The sequence below is a fragment of the Phyllobates terribilis genome, unplaced genomic scaffold (assembly GCF_046119375.1).
Source record: "Phyllobates terribilis strain yellow unplaced genomic scaffold, ASM4611937v1 Scaffold_11__3_contigs__length_659146591, whole genome shotgun sequence".
NCBI classification, from domain to species: domain Eukaryota; kingdom Metazoa; phylum Chordata; class Amphibia; order Anura; family Dendrobatidae; genus Phyllobates; species Phyllobates terribilis.
The window spans coordinates 482,302,292-482,316,057 of NW_027362771.1; the positions used below are offsets into that span (position 1 = coordinate 482,302,292).

Below are 13,766 nucleotides of genomic sequence, written 5' to 3' on the forward strand. Positions count from 1 at the left end.
TATTTTACGTCGCGGAAGGACACTGATATAAAGACGATATCTGCAGTGACGTGTATGAGCGTCTTATGAGAATTAGATAAATCAGACATTGCGCTGTAGTAGAAGTTTGTACTGTGTGTGCGGGAGATAATGGGAGCAGGGAATGGTGTTTTGCGCCGTATTAGCGGTTTTTGCCTGGCAGGAGCCGGTTGTACTTCCGGGGCGGTGACCTTGGTGACGGCGGCTGCCCGCGCAGTTTGGTTTTGGGACAGGAGGAGAATGTCGCAGCTCAGACAGCGGGAGGCAGAGGCGCTGCGCAAGGCGCTCACCAGGTCGTGTCCATCACACGTACAGGGGGGAGACGAGCAACTGCTGGGTCTTGCAGTGCTGCAGATAGACGCGCTCTCCTGTCATATCGGGGAGTTTATAATCCAGTGTACAAACATGTCAGTGGATCTGTCAGACTGCTTGTATTGATGGGACCTGTAGTTCAACACAGATAAGTGTAGAGGAGCAGGTTGCATTACTGCTTGTTATGCTGAGACTTTTAGTCCTCCAGGGGTGATGAGGCTAGTGCTTTACCTCTACTAATACTGTTATGCAATCCATTATTATCATTAATCCTGCTATAATGGTAATTCAATATCACAGATTTTGATACTTGTATAGCTGGGACTTGTAGTTCTGCGTACGTGATATATGTGGTTTACACATGGTGTGATGTTAGATGCTGAGTCTGCACCTCCAGGAGGGTAAATGATGTGTCCAGCTGTGAATTGGGGAGGGTTATTGGTGCTTTTACTGGAGATTTCCCAATTGACTTGTACATTACCACCATCACGGTCACCTCGGTAGTAATGCAGGGGACAGACTTAATGGTTGAACTTTACTTTTTTTTTTTCAGATTAATAACCTGCTCTTTACTTCTGAGGAGCGTAATATATGCAGGATTGTCAGTGTAACTATAACTTTACTGATAATTCTCTTCTACAGAAATAATGAATTGTACACAGTGAGAGGTAAACCAGTGCAAGGTTTGCAGTGTGGCATGGCTCAGCTCACTGGTTAGCAGAATATGTTGGTGCCATATAAACTGCTGGAGCCCTGCTATGTGTAGCGCAGGTGATCGGATGATCGTAGCTGCAAGTCTGCCAAGGGGACTATTGAAACAAGTGTAAAAAAAAAAAAAAAAAAAAAAGTTTTAAATAAAAAAACACAAGTTCAGATCAACCCCCTTTTGCCCCATTGAAAATAAAACAGTTAGAAAATACATTTGGTATCTCTGTGTTCAGAAATGTCTGATCTATCAAAATATAAAGTAAATTAATCAGATCGGTAAACGGTGTAACTAGAAAAAAATCAAAACGCCGGAGTTATGATTTTTTACATTTTTTTTTTCTCGCTGCAACATTGCAATAAAATACAATAACGGGCGATGAAAACGTATCTACCCCAAAATGCTATCAATAAAAACATCAGCTCGGGACGCAAAAAAATAAGCCCTCACCGAGGCCCAGATCCCGAAAGATGGAGATGCTACAGGGCTCAGAAAATGGTGACATAAGTAATATGTCATGTACTGTGTAATGGCTGTGTCTGACCGTGCAGGGACATGGTCTGATCATACCACATCTCCTGGGCAGGGGGGGGAGGAAAAGAGTATACAGACAGGACAGCAGGGGATTACAAATTATTCTTTGTTTGAAGTAAAACATTGATTAAAAACAGTCAGGGAAATGTTTTACCTCACAAAAAGAATCCGCTGCGATCCTCTGCTGTAATGTCTGTATATTCTTTTGCTTCCTCCCCTGCCCAGTAGTTGTGGTATGATCAGACCATGTTCCTGTACAGTCAGACACAGCCATTACACATAGTATACAGCAGTGGCACATTTGTAAGATTATCTCAGCACAGGAACATTTTATTTAAACACCTCTAATTGTGGAACTTATCATTCCAAGATGTATTGATTAAATTGTACTTTTGTTCATGGGAAAACCCCTTTTAACTGTGATCTCCGTGATAGCAACTCTGGAGGGAAAGAGTAGAGTATTGTTAATTTACTTATTTCTCATCTATTGATATGGACTTAAGTGTTTAGGGTATGATATGGATCCATTGGTGTGCGCTGCTAATAATCTTCCAATATTCTGCTTTTTATAGTGTTCTTGAGCAAGTCAAGAAGGGGGAATGCGGCCCCTTTTCTTATCAGGTATGTCACCTAAATATAACCTATTTAAAGGGTTTTTCCGGTGACAACATATGGATAGGCCATCAATATGGGATCAGTAGAGGTCTGACTCATGGCACTCCCTCCTACCAGTTGTTTTTTATTCCCGCTGACATTAATACTGTGAACAGAACTGCATTTGATGTGTAGCGGCTGCAGTCGGGTACTGCAGGACCTCGCCTATTTTGATAGGAGCTGATTTGCAGTACTGGCAGCAGTTGCTACACATTAAATGGAGCTGGGTGTCACACCCCTACTGATCTGATATTGATCTGCTATCCTACAGGTCATCAATATATTATGATCTGACAAATTCGTACAAGTAGTGTTATACAACTTTCAAGGGTCCATAATTTTGAAGATCCGCTTGCTGTCATTGAATAGAAACCTTTTAAATTTACATCCAGAAAACCTACACTGGTCATGTCCAACTGACCAATATACTGGTTGTCCAATTTAATCAACTGATTGCTGATTGAATGATATCTGTGTCTACACCAATATGTGTACTGATGAGGATTAACCTTATAGTAAATTGGGATTGTGCTAAACATTTAGGCTGGGGCTACGCGTCAACATGTCATGACAGCAATTCTCAGACAAGTTGCTGTGATTTTGTTGAACAAAAAAAATAAATAGCCAAATCAGAGAAGTCGCAGTCATGTGTAACTTGCATTGAAGCCTATGTCAAGTGAGTCCATAGTGTGACCAGCAAGAGAATTACAGCATATTTGGAAACCTGCGTCTGTTTCGCAGTTCAGTGTGACGCCATAGGAAATCATTAGATGTCATGTCGCTATGTGGCACTGCAATTTACTTGTTGCATGACACATGTCGCTGTGAAGCCCTAGCCAAAGGCTAAGTGCCCACGATGCAGAAATGCACCGGATTTTTTCTGAGCGTTTCTGCATCTCCCTGGCAGAAAAAACTCATGCTTATTTTACTTGCGTTTTTCCTGCCAGGGACAAGTGTAATTGAAGCGTTTTGCACATGCGATTTCGCATGCGGGTTGTCAAGCGCTTTCCAAGCTTTTAGCATCACTTGGAAAGTGGTTAACAACTTGGTCACACTATATAAGTCCATGCAACCGGCATGGATTTATATAGTGTGACCAAAAGAATGGTAAAAAAATAAATATTATACTTACCTTCTGATGGCCCCTGGTCTCCTTATCCGATGCCTCTCGGTTGTGTAAAAGGACCTGCCATGACGTCATTTAGTCATGTGATGGGTCACGCGACCGCCGACATCAGCGGTCGCGTGACCCGTCACATGACTAAATGACGTCATGGCAGGTCCTTTTAGACCATCGCGAGCTGTCGGAGAGACAGGACGGATCGCTAAGGAGACCGGGGGCCATCAGAAGGTGAGTATAATGTATATTTTTTATTTTAATTTTTTTTTTTTTTTTTTTACAGGTACTATGGTACCTGGATCTGGAGGAGAGTCTCCCCTTCTCCAAACCCGGGTACCATCCGCACATTGATCGCTTAATATCCGCATGTGCACATGTAGTGATACGGATATTATGCGATTCAATGCAAGTCAATGGCGGCGAAAACGCCGCAATTACGCAAAATAATTGGTAGTGCTGCGGAGTTTTCCGCAATGATAATCCGCAGCGGAAGTTTGTTTCCACAGCATGTGCACAGCACATGCGGATTATCATTGGGGAACATGGCAGGCCTTCTATCAAGCGTTTTTTAAGCGTTTCTACAGCGGAATTGCCACTGCGGAAACGCTTAAAAAACACATAGTGGGCACACAGCCTTAATAGATCCAAATGCAGTTGTCAGGATCTGCTGAGAAAACTCTAATCATCTGAATGACTATTATAGATTTGTAGATGAGATTTACATTCCCCCTCCTCTTCTCTTTCCTATAAGGATGATTTTCAGGTTCATTTGGTCAGTCCTGGTCAGTGCCAGTCATTGGAGAGTTTCTGGAGCGGGCACGGAATGGCTTTTGTGATGGAGAGAAAGGTATATGAACACTGATTGTGTTACAAGGTATGATGGTCTGAGATGATGTATCCCTCATTGGGATACAAGGTAAGTTAGTAAAGATGAGTGAGGTAGACTTCCAGAAAGTCGCTTGGATAGCCATCTATGATGACAAGCTTCAGAAGTCTGGAATGGGCCACTCTGTATTTTTTAGACTTGAATAAAATAGCCTAATCTATATTGGATATTGTTGTATTGGTGCTGAACTTGTATCTTTCCCATTATCTGGTTTATGTTCTTAATATACTCATGCACCAAGTTAGTAAAAATTGGCATTCTCTGACCATTCATATGTAATTTACAAAGCTAAGAACCACCTTGAAGACCTAATTGTGACAGATGTAACTCTTGGTTTGTAGACTTTGAAGCTGGAGGAAGATAACACCGAAGAATCTGATGCCAATGACAGCTACTCATTCAATCTTTCTGTAGAAAAATCCAGTGCTCCGCTGCCCGTGTCATCTCTGCAAGCCAGGTACCTGTCATCCTCGTCCAGACAAGAAAACTTTATAGCATTTTTTCCGGCTTATGGAAGTTGTAGTTGATCACCAGTTAGTGCAGTTTAATAAATAACCACAGGATTGCTGTTTTGCATTTGTCAAAGCTTGGAGCTGTCCTGCACCTATGTAATCGGGGTAAAGAATGCCTTTCCATGCACATATGGGCAGGGCATCGCGAGGCTTTGTCAAATGTGCTATTCTGCTGTGAAAGGTTGGCTGACTATCCATGTGTATGGGGAATCGGGAAAGAGCTCTCGGACAAAAGCTTCTTTTGCTAACAACTATCTAATGTATATGGCTACCTTAAGATATACACTGAACCATACAATGCCTGCAGCCAAGCTATGGGTTTCATGCATTATTTAGGAATTACAAGTCCTGTTTTGTTAGGTTCATAAGTGAAAAGGTGAAATGAATTGTAGAATACCACCTTACTCTGTGTGTGTGTGTGTGTGTGTGTGTATATATATATATATATATATATATTACACATACATACATACACAGTACAGACCGAAAGTTTGGACACACCTTCTCATTTAAAGATTTTTCTGTATTTTCATGACATTCACACTGAAGGCATCAAAACTATGAATTAACACATGCGGAATTATATACTTAACAAAAAAGTGTGAAACAACTGAAAATATGTCTTATATTCTAGGTTCTTCAAAGTAGCCACCTTTTGCTTTGATGACTGCTTTGCACGCTCTTTAAATGAGAAGGTGTGTCCAAACGTTTGGTCTGTGCTGTACATACATACTTACATATAGGTGCTTCTCACAAAATTAGAATATCATCAAAAAGTTAATTTATTTTGGTTCTTCAATACAAAAAGTGAAACTCATATATTATATAGAGTCAATACAAACAGAGTGATCTATTTCAAGTATTTATTTCTGTTAATGTTGAGGATTATGGCTTACAGCCAATGATAACACAAAAGTCATTATCTCAGTAAATTAGAATACTTTATAGCAACAGCTTGAAAAATTATTTTAAAATCCGAAATGTTGGCCTACTGAAATGTATGTTCAGTAAATGCACTCAATACTTGTTCGGGGCTCTTTTTGCATCAATTACTGCATCAATGGGGCGTGGCATGGAGGCGATCAGCCTGTGGCACTGCTGAGGTGTTATGGAAGCCCAGGTTGCTTTGATAGCAGCCTTCAGCTCGTCTGCATTGTTGGGTCTGGTGTCCCTCATCTTCCTCTTGACAATACCCCATAGATTCTCTATGGGGTTAAGGTCAGACGAGTTTTCTGGCCAATCAAGCACAGTGATACTGTTGTTTTTAAACCAGGTATTGGTACTTTTGGCAGTGTGGACAGGGGCCAAGTCCTGCTGGAGAATGAAATGTCCATCTCCAAAAAGCTTGTTGGCAGAGGGAAGCATGAAGTGCTCTAAAATTTCCTGGTAGACGGCTGCGCTGACTTTGGTCTTGATAAAACACAGTGGACCTACACCAGCAGATGACATGGCTCCCCAAACCATCACTGATTGTGGAAACTTCACACTAGACCTCAAGCAGCTTGGATTGTGTCCTCTCCACTCTTCCTCCAGACTCTGGGACCTTGATTTCCAAATGAAATGCAAAATTTACTTTCATCTGAAAACAACACATTGGACCACTGAGCAAACAGTTCAGGTCTTTTTCCCCTTGGACCAGGTAAAACGCTTCTGGCGTTGTTTGTTGGTCATGAGTGGCTTGACACAAGGAATGCGACACTTGTAGCCCATGTCCTGGATACGTCGGTGTGTGGTGACTCTTGAAGCAATGACTCCAGCAGCAGTCCACTCCTTCTGAATCTCCCCCAAATATTTGAATGGCCTTTTATTAACAATCCTTTCAAGGCTGCGGTTATCCAAGTTGCTTGCGCACCTTTTTCTACCACACTTTTTCCTTCCAGTCAACTTTCCATTAATATGCTTGGATCCACCTGTCCCCCCACTATTCCCCATCCTCTCCTCTCTGTCAATCCCTTCATTGGCTCCCCATTGCCCAGAAACTCCAGTTCAGAACCCTAACCACAGCATACAAAGCCATCCACAACATATCTCCCCAATATATCTGTGACCTAGTCTCCCTGTACTTACCTACACGCAACCTCCGATCTTCACAAGATCTCCTTCTCTACTCCCCTCTTATCTCCTCTTCCCACAATCGTATACAAGATTTCTCCCTTGCATCCCCCCTACTCTGGAACTCTCTACCCCAACACATCAGACTCTCGTCTACCGTGGAAACCTTCAAAAGGAACCTGAAGACCCATCTCTTCCAACAAGCCTACAACCTGCAGTAACCCTCGCTCCACCATTCGCTGCACGACCAGCTCTACCCCCATCTACTGTATCCTCACCCATCCCCTGTAGATTGTGAGCCCTCGCGGGCAGGGTCCTCGTTCCTCCTGTACCAGTCGCCAACTTGTATTATTCAAATTTATTGTAATTGTTTGTGCTATCTATATCCCTTTCACATGTAAAGCGCCATGGAATGAATGACGCTATAATAATAAAATAATAATAATACAGCACTCTGAACAGCTAGCTTCTTTAGCAATGACCTTTTGTGGCTTACCCTCCTTGTGGAGTGTGTCAGTGACTGCCTTCTGGACATCTGTCAAGTCAGCAGTCTTCCTTATGATTGTGGAGCCTACTGAAACAGAACTGAAATAAATGAACTTTTTGATATTCTAATTTTGTGAGAAGCACTTGTATATATAGATACTTCCCACACACTGTGACTTGAAAATGTGTTCGTCCCCTTGAACTTTATCACATTTCTTCACGTTACACCCACAAACTTAAATGTATTTTATTGGGATTTTATGTAATATACCATCACTAAGTAGCAAGTATTTGTGAAGTGTAAAGGAAATGATTCATGTTTTTTTTAATATTTAAAAAATATAAATCTGAAAATTGTGACATGCTTTTGTATTCAGCTCCCTGTAGTCTGGTACCCTTAAATAAAATCCTGAGTGATGAATTGCCTCCAGAAGTTACATAATTAGTAAATTGAGGCCACCTGTGAGTAATTTATTCTCATTATAACTACAGCCCTTCTGTGAAGGCCTCAGAGATTTGTTTGAGAACATAAGGGATTAAACAGCATCATGAAAACTAAAGAACACACCAGACAGGTCAGGGATAAAGTTGTAGAGAAGAGTAAAGCAGGGTTAGGTTTAAAAAAAAAATAGCCCAAGCTCTGAACATCTCATAGAGCACTGTTTAATCCATTATCCAAAAATGGAAAGAGTATGGTACAACTAAAAACCTACCAAGACGTAGCAGTTCATCTGCTTCATCCAAAGGAGAGCACTAATTAGAATAAGCAGCCAAGAGGCCCATGGTCACTCTGGAGGAGCTGCCGAGATCCATAGCTCAGGTGGGAGAATCTGTCTTTGGACAACTATTAGGCCACAGCCCCACTATCAGTATTTGATCAGTGTTCGGTGAATATTTTTTTCTCAGGAGTGGGAACCAAAACCAGGAGTGGGTGATAAATGCAGAATTGGTGACTTGTTTCTATTATACCTTTTCTCTGATTGTTCCTCACCTGGTTTTGGCTCCTACTCCTGAGAAAAAATACTGACCAAATACTGATAGTCGGGCCGTGACCTTAGTCATATACTCCACAAATCCGTCCTTTATGGGAGATTAGCAATTAGAAAGCAATTTTTGAAAGCAGGTCATAAGTCCAATTTGCAAACCGCAAAAAGCCATGTAGGTAACTCAGCTAGCATATGGAAGAAGGAGCTCTGATCAGACTGGTCAGATGAGACCAAAGTAGAACTTTTTGGTCTAAATGCAAAATTCTATGTGTGGCAGAAAACAAATACTGCATATCATCCTGAAAACACCATCCCCACTGTCAAACATGGTGGCGGCACCATCATGTTGTGGAGATTCCTTTCTTCAGCAGGTACAGGAAAGCTGGTTAGAATTGATGGGAAGATGGAAGGAGCTAAATATAAGGCAATCCTTGTAAAACCTGGTAGAGGTTGCAAAACACTTGAGACTGGGGTGAAGGTTCACCTTCCAGCAGGAAAACGACCCTAAACATAATGCCTGAACTACAGTTGAATAGTTTAGATCAAAGCATATTCATGGGTGTGAATGTCACAGTCCAGACCTAAATTCCCTTGAGAATCTGTGGCAAGACTTGGAAATTGCTGTTCACAGATGCCTCCATCCAATCTCATTGAGCTAAAGCTAGTTTTCAAAGAAGAATGGGCAAAATTTTTAGCTTCTAGATGTGCAAACCTGGTAGAGAAAGACCCCCAAAAAATTAGAAAGAAAACCATGTATTATTTCCTTTACGCTTCACAAATACTTGCTACATAGTTTTTGTTATTAACATAGCATAAAATCCAAAACAATTCATTTACGTTTGTGGGTGTAATGTGAAAAAAATGTGAAAAAGTTCAAATAAAGTACAATTTTGCACCAGATACACTAACTTTATATGGGCTAACCCTAGTTTTTCTCTGTAGGCAACTCATTTCCAGCTACGCTTTGACACATAATCCCAACATGGCGCGGTTTTGGAATGGAAAACCAGTTGAGGTTCTTCCTCAGTTGTGGGTACGCTGTGACTGCACAGATTTAGAAAGCACCTGTTGGCTTGGAGCAGATTCTATTAAAACCAGCAGGAATGAGATCACAGGAATGAGCTTCCATATGGTGACATGCGCAGGTCAGTGTAATAGTTACTGGTGGACAAACTCACTAAGCTCTATTTATAAAAATGAATCTGGCACAATATGGGCAACTATGATCTAGTCCTTATTAATGGTACTTGAAAAAAACAAATAAGTAGTTTCCATTGTTCTGTTGGGAGATGACTGGCATGGGACATCATTAGAAATGCATTTGATGATGTCCTGTTCCAGTCACTTGAAGGCTGCAGCCAATCACCATCCTCCCGGGATTTGTGCTTTTATTTGAATACACATAAAGGAATTATAAAGTAATCATAGAATATTAGAGTTGGAAGGAACCTTTGGGGTCATCGTGTCCAACCCCCTGCACAATGCAGGATTCACTAAACCATCTCAGACAGATGTCTGTCCAGCCTCTGTTTGAAGACTTCCATTGAAGGAGAACTCACCACTTCTCTTGCAATATAACATGATTTTAATGTAAAACTGGCACATCTTGGACTGTCCATGGGCCAGAAATACAAATTTGCACCTGCAATGAGCAGGTATAAGGGTATGTGCCCACGATGCAGATTTGAAGCAGAAATTTCCTGAGTGTTTTTTCCTTTCCCTGGCAGAAAAAGCGCATGCGGAATTTACATGCGTTATTTAAGCGTTTTTTTCGGCTGCGTGCCCACTATGCGTTTTTCAAGCGTTTTTGCCACGGAATTTCCACAGCGAAAATGCTTAAAAAACGCTTGGTAATACTTGGCCCATGGTCCCCAATGATAATCCGCATGTGCTGTGCACATGCTACGGAAATTTCCTCAGCGGATTATCATTGCGGAAAAATCCGCAGCATGTCCATTAATTTTGCAGAAACGCAGCGTAATTGCCGCTATTGACTTGCATTGCATCTCTTAATATCCACATGACTACATGTGCACATGCGGATATTAAGCGATTCAATGTGCGGATGGTACCCAGGGCTGAAGAAGAGGAGACTCCTCCAGACCCGGGTACCATAGTACCTGTTAAAAAAAAGAATTAAAAATAAAAAAATACGTTATACTCACCTTCTGATGTCCCCCGGTCTCCTGTACGATGCGTCCGGTCTCTTGTACGGTTCGCAATGTCTAAAAGGACCTGTGGTGACGTCATTTAGTCATGTGACAGGTCACGCGACCGCTGACGTCGGCGGTCGTGTGACCTGCCACATGACTAAATGACGTCACCGCAAGTCCTTTTAGGCCATCGCGAGCCATACAGGAGACCGGGGGACATCAGAAGGTGAGTATAATGTTTATTTTTTACCTTTTTTTTTTTTTTTTTAACCATTAACTTGGTCACACTATATAAATCCATGCCGGTTGCATGGATTTATATAGTGTGACCAAGTTGTCAAGCACTTTTCCAAGTGATGCTAAAATCGCTTGGAAAAGCGCTTGATAACCTGCATTCAAAAACGCTTGACAAAAGCTTCTACCTGGCAGGAAAAACGCATGTAAAATCCGCATTCGTTTTTCCTGCCAGGGAGATGTGGAAAAAAATCTGCAGCATTTCTGCATCGTGGGCACTTAGCCTTACATGCGTTTTTTCAAGCGGTTTTCCCAGCATCACTCAAATGCATTTGGAAAAGGGCTTGACAATATAAGTTGGACACACAATATAAATCCATGCAACTGGCATGGATTTATATTGTGTGACCAACTTATGAGGAGAGTTCTGCTTACAAATGGTACATCTATACTAAAAAAAAAGAATTCGAAAAAAAAAACCTTATACTCACCTCTCCAGCGGCCCCCGGTCTCCTCCCGGCGGCCCGCGGTGTACTGGCAGGACCTGTGGTGACGTCATTTAGTCAGCTGATGGTCACGCGACCGCTGACGTCAGCGGTCAGGTGATGGTCGCGTGACCATCAGCTGATCAAATGACGTCACCGCAAGTCCTGCCAGTACACCGCGGTTCGCCGAGGAGCGAGGATCGCCACCGGGAGGAGACTGGGGGCTGTCGGAGAGGTGAGTATGAATAATTTTTTTTATTTTTTACTTTAGAAGTCTTTTTTTAACTTGCGGGTACAATGGTACCTGGGTCGGATGAGAGTCTCCTCTTCTCCAGACCCGGGTACCATCCGCGCATTGAACCGCATAAAATCTGCATTTATAAATCTATACATGCGGATTTTATGCGGTTCAGTGCAAGTCAATGGGCTCGATTTCACCGCAAAATTGTGCCCAAATTGGTTGTGTTGCGGATTTTTTCCGCAATGATAATCCGCAGCGGAAATTTCTGCAGCATGTGCACACCACATGCGGATTATCATTGGGAAACATGGCAGACATCTTAACAAACTATTTTAATGCATTTCCGCCGCGGAAACGCTTTAAATCCGCATCGTGGGCACACAGCCTTAATGGTGCCAAATCCTGGCATACCTTCTAGTTATTCAGTTGACCTCTTTTAGCTTTGTCTTCTAGTGCCACACCATTTGTATTGCCCCTTTTTAAAAGCATCATGAGAAGTAAAGGGTCTCATGTGTTTGCACTGCTATAGTATGTTTTTTTTATCATTTCTAAACCAGAGAACTGGTGTAAAGCCTTTAATAATTTCCCTCCATGTTTCTCTGCATGATGTGCAATAGAGACAGACGTGAGGGGTTGATGCTGACTTCTTCCAGATGTCTGCAGGGCTGTGTGACTGTAAAACTGAGTTTTGGCTGACACATTATACCGACTCCTATACACACAGGTACTTCACACATTCTTGTTAATTACAGGTCCAACGACTGACAAATCCTCTTTTCCAAGTCTTGAAGCGCTGAAGAAATCCCACAAGGAAAGACACCATTCTTCTGCAGTAAGTTTGTGATTCAGATTACGTTTTACACTTAGTTACTTTAGCTTCATTTCTGTTCATTATGATTGTCCGGCTCCCATGCAGCCTAAAAATCAGCGACCACCACAAAAATAATAATAAGCCATTCCTATAGCTATACACTGATCAGCCATAACCTTAAAATCACCAGTCTAATAGAGTGTAGCCTTCCTTTGTGCAGCCTTAAATCCCCACACACATCAATAAGCCTTATGCACCCATGGTTCTGTTGCCAATTCACCACTTCTTCCTTGGACCAATTTTGGAAAATGATAACAAGGAGAAGCCACCCCACGTGACCTGCCATTTTGGGGATGACTCAGTTATGTAATCATCACAATTTGGTCCTTGTCACAGTTGCTCAGAGCCTTACAATTGATTACTTTTCCATCGTCCAACACATTAATCTTAAAGATTAATTGTTATTGTGCTGCCTGATATATCCATCCTTTGACAGGTGACAATGTGATGGGATACCAGATGCGGTCCACCTTATTCATGTTCTAGCTGATCAGTGATATCCATGAACTCTAGATATGAGATCATTAATGTATTCTATGCTATGCTGGAAAACGGGGATCATTTGTTTACGTAGACCTGTAAAAATAACCCTACTCCTACTTTTTCCTAGATGCAAACAAGAGGATTTGCTCGCTATGATTTATTCAGCCCCAGCACAGTGGAGAATTCAATTCTAGAATCACAAACCCGCGTCACGGTGGACTTTATGTGGAATGGAGTAGACCGTATCCTTCACATGCCACCTCTGACTTCTGCTTCTACTCTGGTATGTCTTGGATATTTAGTTTTTAGAAACAGAGTACTTTGTATTATTTGCATTATTTTTTCTTTTATTTTTCATTTCACACCATTTAATTTCTGCTTTTTAATCTGTTAGAACATCAAGGTGGAGTCTGGAGATCTTCGAAGTCCTGTGTACCATGTGTATAAAGAGTTGGATTTCCTTCTGGTAGGTCAACTATCTTTTTTATATATTTTACTATGTATTATAGGTCTATTCTACATGGTGAACTGGACCAAGGTCCTGACCCTGACTCTCTTTATATTCTATGTTGTATGCATTATACCTTAATCGAACAGTGTTTCCTAACCTTTTTAGCCTTGGCAGAAAAAAAATAACCTTGGGGCACTCCTACCAAATAATTTTTTACACATGGCCAAAAAATATACTGCGGCCCTCAATATGAAAAAATATACCGTACACTGTGCCCACTGAATATATAATACGTTATTCTGGGCACCCTGAGTCAATGAATGAATATATACTGTGCCCCTAGAATAAAACAAAAAGCCCACATAAGACGCTCCCATCTCCTGCTGAGCGATGCTTCCAGAACAATGGCATTCATGTGCCACCAGCATCATCGTAGAGAAGTCATAAGTTGCTTGGCAGGATACTGAACATGGCTTCCTGCAGCGGCACTTCTTTATTTTGTTGTATCCGTGTTTTAAAAATGTGGAGACAATTGAATTAATCAGCGGCTTTGCGGGAAGCCATGCGCTTTAATCAGAGTGC

At 41.7% G+C, this 13,766-nt stretch overlaps 1 protein-coding gene across 1 annotated transcript in view; it reads left to right on the forward strand.

Moving 5' to 3' along the window:
- The first annotated feature begins 180 nt into the window (after positions 1-180).
- ZWILCH (zwilch kinetochore protein) overlaps positions 181-13,766 on the forward strand; it is a 55,588-nt gene continuing 42,002 nt past the window's right edge. The window contains exons 1-8 of the mRNA XM_073653449.1: positions 181-311; positions 2,143-2,191; positions 4,096-4,191; positions 4,572-4,687; positions 9,209-9,411; positions 12,132-12,211; positions 12,861-13,016; positions 13,128-13,199. Coding sequence (XP_073509550.1) covers positions 259-311; positions 2,143-2,191; positions 4,096-4,191; positions 4,572-4,687; positions 9,209-9,411; positions 12,132-12,211; positions 12,861-13,016; positions 13,128-13,199 — 825 coding nt within the window. The 5' untranslated portion in view covers positions 181-258. The remainder of the gene's footprint in view (positions 312-2,142; positions 2,192-4,095; positions 4,192-4,571; positions 4,688-9,208; positions 9,412-12,131; positions 12,212-12,860; positions 13,017-13,127; positions 13,200-13,766) is intronic.